General features: G+C 43.6%; 1 protein-coding gene across 1 annotated transcript; it reads right to left on the reverse strand.

The window, feature by feature from the left end:
* Positions 1-792: 792 nt before the first annotated feature.
* On the reverse strand, positions 793-2,710 carry LOC141055097 (uncharacterized). Its single transcript, XM_073552050.1, has 2 exons — positions 1,875-2,710; positions 793-1,759 (listed from the first exon to the last, which is right to left on the reverse strand). The coding sequence occupies exons 1-2, from the start codon at positions 1,886-1,888 to the stop codon at positions 793-795; spliced, it is 981 nt and encodes a 326-aa protein (XP_073408151.1). The 5' UTR covers positions 1,889-2,710.
* Positions 2,711-7,168: the final 4,458 nt, after the last annotated feature.

The raw sequence follows: 7,168 nt of genomic DNA on the forward strand, positions 1-7,168 counted from the left end.
CCTTTGCAGACTATTTTGTGACCCCAGAGGGACAAGTGGACTGGCAAGATGACATGATATAATTTTCTATACCAATTGTGAGTAATTTTTTTTTTTTTTTTTTTTAACTGAAATGTTACCAAGTGTTTGGATTTCCCAAGCATTGTTACCATGTGATTTGGTTTACCATTTTTTTTTTTTTCTTCAAGTTTTACACTTTACCAGCGTTACCAATTGTTGGGTACCAAGCATAAAGTTTTACCAGTGTTACCAAGTTTTACCAGTGTTACCAATTGTTGGGTACCAAGCATAAAGTTTTACTAGTGTTACCAATTGTTGGGTACAAATTGTTGGGTACCAAGCATAAAGTTTTACCAAGTGTTGTTTTGCACTTACAAATGTACCAAGTGTAAAATGTGACACTTTGAAATTTTACCAAGTGTTGTGTACCAAGCGTTTTACACTTTGAAATGGTACCAAATGTTGTGCTACCAAGTGTTTTTTTGTACCTTGTACACCACCGGTGTACTGTGAAATATTGTTGTGTGTTGTGTTACCAAGTGTTGTGTTTACCTTTTACACCACTGGTGTAATTTGAATATTTCAAAAGAAGCAAAAAAGAAACAACACAATAAAGTTTTTTGAAAAAAAAATCAGTTTATTTCTGAATTTGTAATATTGTAATTTTTTTTTTTGGGTATATATTACCTTTTTTGTAATTTTTTTTGGTATATATTACTTTTTGTAACTTTTTTTCTTGGTATATATTACCTTTTTTTATTTTTTATTTATTTATTTTTTTTTAAGAAAACATCACAGAGTGTGGTGATAATATTGGGTGGAGATAGTATTGGAGGGGTTAACAGGGTTGACCACATCGAGGGGGGGGGTAGAGGACTGGGAAGGGAGTTGGTGAGGACCAGAAGTGGAAGGGGGGTTTAACACATGTGGCTGGGACGGGAGTGGATGGACAGATGAGGTTTGTGGGTACATTGAAGGTGTATGTGGGGGTGGGTATGGTGAGGGCATTGGGGTATAATGCAATGGGGAAGGTAGGTACTGGGAAGAATGGAATGGAGAACTAGAGAAAGGAGAGGGAGTGGTAGGAGGAGGGACGGCTGTGTGATGGATGGTGGTGGAAGGATGGACTGTGGAAGGATAGACAGGGGGAGGATGGACAGGGGAAGGATGGACAGGGGGAGGATGGACAGGGGGAGGATGAGATGCTTCAGCAAGCACTTCCACTAGAGCATTCTGACAGGCTTGCATCACACGCATCTGCTGGTGAGTACTTAAACCTTCCATTTGCCGGACAACAGATTGAAAAAAGGTATGTCTCGGTGTCTGGTTTGATTCTAAATTCATCTGTTCCATGTATCTTCTGAGTTCCATGATACTTTGATTGATCATGGTCAACCCAGAAGATAACCGTTGTCCATAAGTGTGGAAACCGTGTTGAACAGTTGAGTTTAGACTCAAACAGTCAGACAAGGTCAGCCTTTCCTGACTCCTCAGACGCTGCCGGCCAGAACCAAAAGTTGGTCGAGATGTTGCGGCAGTGTCTGAGGGGTGGGGAACAGGGAACAAGGCGTCACCAGCAGCTTCATGTGATGAAGTCTGCCCTGCTGCTCCAGTGCTGGTGGAGGGGATAGAGGGATGAGACAAGAGGGTAGGTACAGAGGGGTCGGATACCTCGATGTGGTCACCGGGGGCGGTCTCACTAGGGATCACTCCAGAGGGACGCAACTCTGATGCAGACTCCCGAGTGCTGCAGATGGTGCTAAAAAAAAGAGAAAAAAAAATGTATATTAAAAATATTGATATTTAATTTAAGTCTGCTGAAAAAAAAATTGGTTAAACATTTCTACTACAGGAATTGTTTGGGGAATATTTACCTTCTGCACACCATTGTAGATCGCAGGAACGCCAGGGCTTTGTAGTTTTTGTACTGGGGTCCCCGGCGTCCTCCCGACGATCCACTCGGGGTCTGAATCTCTTTGTTGTAGTCCCTCTTGAAGCGATCCCGGAGCGACCGCCACCGTGTGATAACCCTGTCACCTGTGAAGCAAAAAAAAAGGTTTAGTATTCAACACTTCACATGCTGGAAATATAAGTTACTGAAGTTGTAATACTTACGCACAAAATCCCTGGCCCTCGCATTGAGTTCCTCCCAGTTGTCAATAACTGAAGAACAGACTTCATCCCAGAGCTGTCGGGTGGTTGGTTGGTCGGCGTGAAGATGGTTTGCCATGTTCCACAGCGGCTCCCGGATTTCCACCTCACGGATGAGGTCATCGGTATCAATAAGGACACCCTCCTCCTGATGTCTGCGGGGAGCACGCTGTGAAACCTGTGAAGATAGAAAACAAAACAAAAAGCAAAAAATTACATTGTATTCAAACACATGATGTTCATTTAAACAATTATCCAAATAGGGTTACTTACCGTTTGCCGACCACCAGAGGCATCACCTTGACGACCCTGGGATGTCCTGGGAGTCACTCTAGTGCGGGCACCGGATTCTGAAGACTGTGGGAAAAAAAAAAAATTTTGTTTGGATGGATGCGTAGTTATGGTGTGTGCACTGTGATGAATGTTTGTGTTGGGTGTAGCATTATGTATCTGTGTATGTGCTAAACTTACAATCTGCGCACCCCCTCCGTGTGTCTCTCCACCCTGCACGTCTCCTCCTGGAAGCTCCTCTGAATCAGCTTCCTGTTAAAACATAATAGGATAGTGTTTTTAACCCCCCAAAAATTATTTTAAATAAAAAAAAACAAATTTTTTTTTACCTCAGCTCGCTGATGATGTGAGGGGGAGCTTTCAGGAGAAGACATTACGGCTTGGGGCAGCTGCGTTGCTTCCTGAACTGATCTGCAAGTATAAACACACTTGTTAAGCTACTATACAAAGGATCATAATAAGCTTTCAGGCTTTTATACTTACAGGGAAAACAATGTTTGGCTGGCAGTCTCTGCTTCGGCCTGACTGGCAGTCTCTGTTGCGGTCTGGCTGGCCCTCTCTGCTGCAGCCTGGCTGGCCCTCTCTGCTGCTGCTCTCTCTGCTGCGACCCTCTCTGCTGCGGCTTGGATGGTAGTGCTTGAAGTGATCTGCAAGTATAAAGACACTTGTTAAGCTACTATACAAAGGATCATAATAAGCTTTCAGGTCTTTATACTTACAGGGAACTAATGGTTGCCTGTACGCCGCGGTCTGGCTGTTCCTCTCTGCTGCGGTCAGGGTTACTGTTTCTGCTGCGGTCTGACGGGTAATTTCTGCTGCGTTGTGGATCCCTGCTGCGGTCTGAATCTCTGCTGCGTTGTCCATCCCTGCTGCGGTTGGGCTGGCCTTGTCTGCCGCTTGTATGGTGGCGCTTCATTGTGTGAACTGAAAGAAAATGATAAGTTTAAAAAAACAAAAAAAAAAACATTTTGTATGTGTAATTCCCTGAAACTAATTATACGCAATTTTAAGTGTTTGCATGTCTACATTCCCTTATCTCAGAGTGTAACCAGTGATTGAAGGTGTGTAATATTTTGTGTAAACCCACTTTCTTTGTGTTTTGTAACTGAGTGTAACCAGTAATTGAAGGTGTGCTGTGTATACCAGTTTGCATTCCCTGAAACTCTCACCGAGAGTGTAACCAGTGATTAAAGGTCTCACCGAGTGTAACCAGTGATTGAAGGTGTGTAATTGCTGTGTATACCAGTGTTTGCATTCCTTGAAACTCTCAACAGAGTGTAACCAGTGATTGAAGGTGTTTAATTTCAGTGTATACCCACTGTGTTTGCATGTTTTTGAATTCCCTGAAAAACTCAGTGTATACCCATTTTTTCATGGTATGTTGCAATCTCACTTTTAACCACACTTGTATACCAAAAAATTTTAAGTACCTTTATGGTAACTTAATTTTACCTTTTTTAAAATGATACAAAGCAGATTTTTTCAAAACAATTTATTTATTTATTTATTTTTTTTATTATTTTTTTTCCAACAAATAGGAGCTACTCTGCTCTTTATTTTAAATACCACAATAAATGAAAAATAAAAAAACGCAAATTTACAACAGATACATTAATCACACCACAATATGAAAATAAAATCCAAGAAACATTCAAAAGAACAAAAATTAAAATATTTTTTAAAAGAAACCACAAACAGGCATAACACACAGCCAGGCTACACACACTCCAGGTGTCTTGCAGGTGGAAGATTTGCAGCTGAGTTTGAAATTCTATCAGTCAGGCTGGTGTTTGATGTCTGGTTCGGTGTCTTCAGTGTGTCTGTGGCCAGATGTCTGGGCCCAATAACACCACATACAATACCAGTTAGACCGGTTTCACATTTGCACTTTATAGCGCAGCGATGGCCTGCACACGTCCGCCACTAATCCCCGCCTACTACCGCACATGAACGCTTGCAATCTGCGCACCCTATCTTTATCATAGGGTGCGCAGATGGTGCGCTGGCAGGATTTTACCGTGTGCTGCGCACTTCTGAAGGTGTGCCGTGCGCGCCAAAATGCAACATGCTGCGTTTGGCGCACAAGGGCACACCTTCAAAAGTGCGCAGCACACGGTAAAATCCTGCCAGCGCACCATCTGCGCACCCTATGATAAAGATAGGGTGCGCAGATCGCAAGCGTTCATGTGCGGTAGTAGGCGGGGATGGCCGGATGGGACGGTAATTGCGGTGGACGTGTGCAGGAAATCGCTGCACTATAAAACCGGCCTAAATGGTATTGTATGTGGTGTTATTGGGCCCAGACATCTACATCAAACACCAGCCTGACTGATACAGTCAGGCTGGTGTTTGATGTAGATGTCTGGGCCCAATAACACCATACAATACGGTTTCACATTTGCACTTTATAGCACAGCAATTTCCTGCACACGTCCGCCACTAATCCCCACCTACTAGCGCACATGAACGCTTGCAATCTGCGCACCCCATACTAAAGATAGGGTGTGCAGATCGCAAGCGTCCATGTGTGCTAGTAGGCGGTGATGACCAGATGGGATGGGGATTAGTGGCGGACGTGTGCAGGTTATCACTGCGCTATAAAGTGCAAATATGAAACCGGCCTTACACCACACAATCACAGCAAGAAATACAATATTACAGTTGTATGAAAATAAAAAGCAGTACACATGCAACAGAAAAAAAAAAAAAAATGGAAAAAAAAAAATAAAAATGCATTACACACACAGGCCACACACACACACACACACACACACACACACACACACACACACACACACACACACACACACACACACACACACGCACGCTCCAGGGGTCTTGCAGGTGGTAGACTTGCAGCTGTGCTGACAGGTTTTATAGCTCTAGTTCAATCTTCTATCAGGCAGGCTGCAGTCGGATATCTTGCTTGGAGTCTTCAGTGTTGCTGGTGCCGGATTGTCTGGGCCCAATTACACCACATACCATACACCACTCAATCGCAGCAATCACAGCATAAAAAATACAATATAATTACAGTTGTATGAAAATAAAAAGCAGTACACATGCAACAGAAAAAAAAAAATAAAAAATGGAAAAAAAAAATAAAAATGCATTACACACACAGGCCACACACACGCACACACACACGCACACGCACGCTCCAGGGGTCTTGCAGGTGGTAGACTTGCAGCTGTGCAGACAGGTTTTATAGCTCTAGTTCAATCTTCTATCAGGCAGGCTGCAGTCGGATATCTTGCTTGGAGTCTTCAGTGTTGCTGGTGCCGGATTGTCTGGGCCCAATTACACCACATACCATACACCACTCAATCGCAGCAATCACAGCATAAAAAATACAATATAATTACAGTTGTATGAAAATAAAATGCAGTACACAAGCAACAGAAAAAAAAAACTATAAAAAAAAAAACACAGACATGCAACACTCGCAGACCACACACACACACACACACACGCTACACACTAAGCAGGCCATACACAGAAATGTCATAGGTATACTCACACTTGGTAAGCTGGTACTGGCAGGCCTCTTGATAGCTGTGTGGCTGCAGGCTGGGTGGGTGTCTGGCAGGCTGGGTGGGTGGTCTGGCAGGCTTGGTGGGTGGGTGGTCTGGCAGGTTGGTTGGGTGGATGGCTTGCTTGCTGTCTGGCTAGCTTGCTGTCTGGCTGCTACTGCATGTCTGGGCCCAATTAGCCCATCTTATATAGTTTTGGGACTGTCTGGAAAAGTATCTTTTTTCTGGGCATGCGCAGATCCGCCGTCATCCGCCATTTTGACGTCGAAAGAAACCGTTACATGCTCCGTCCCCCTCAGACAGAATCCGCAAGGAATTTTGCGGATCCGCCGAATAACGGACGCAACGGACGACCATCCGTCAAAATCCGCCACTAATGTATCCCAATGGGGGAAAATGGCGGATCCGCAACAAGAAAAGCGGATCCGCCATTTTCAAATTTTGGCGGATTTTGACTGATGGCAAAAAACTGAAGTGTGAAAGAGGCCTAACCCTAATCTCAACCCTAACCCTAATTTCAACCTTAATTCTAATTCCAACACTAACCCTAATTGGGAAAATTAAAATAAGTATATTTTCTTTATTTCATTAGTTTTCCATAACTATGGGGGTGATAAAAGGTTTATTTACTATATTTTTATTTTGATCACTGTGATAAGGTCTATCACAGTGACCAAAATGAACCAATAGGAAAAATCTTCCTATTGTTGCCTGGTGCTGGCCGTCAGATCTCGGTAGGTGCACTGCGCATGCGCCCGCCATTTTCTTCCCGTAAGAAGATGGCGGCACCCATGGGAGGAAGCACAAAGGAGAAGGAGCACCGGGAGTTACCCTATTTCTCTCTCCTCTGATGTGCGATCACATCAGAAAAGAGAGAAATTAAATGGCACATCAGATTTTTTTTGCAGTCGCTATTATATGGTTAATAACAGCGATTGCAAAACCGGGGTCTGTAAAAACCGATCCGAATCATGTTCTCTGGGGTCTTGGCTACCTCGGCAGCCGAGATCCCGGAAAAAATCAGACTCTGGGGGGCGCTATACACTTTTTCCACAGTGCCATTAACTAATGGTGTTGTGGTTTAAGTACCCTTAACTACCGCCGTTAAAAGGCGCATTGGTGGTCATTAAGGAGTTAAAGGGAATGGCAGCAGGAGTTCACACCCAAAACTATAAATATGCACATGTAGTTCT

Source organism: Dendrobates tinctorius, unplaced genomic scaffold, assembly GCF_039654945.1.
Source record: "Dendrobates tinctorius isolate UK_male_01 unplaced genomic scaffold, ASM3965494v1 ptg000184l, whole genome shotgun sequence".
Taxonomy (NCBI): domain Eukaryota; kingdom Metazoa; phylum Chordata; class Amphibia; order Anura; family Dendrobatidae; genus Dendrobates; species Dendrobates tinctorius.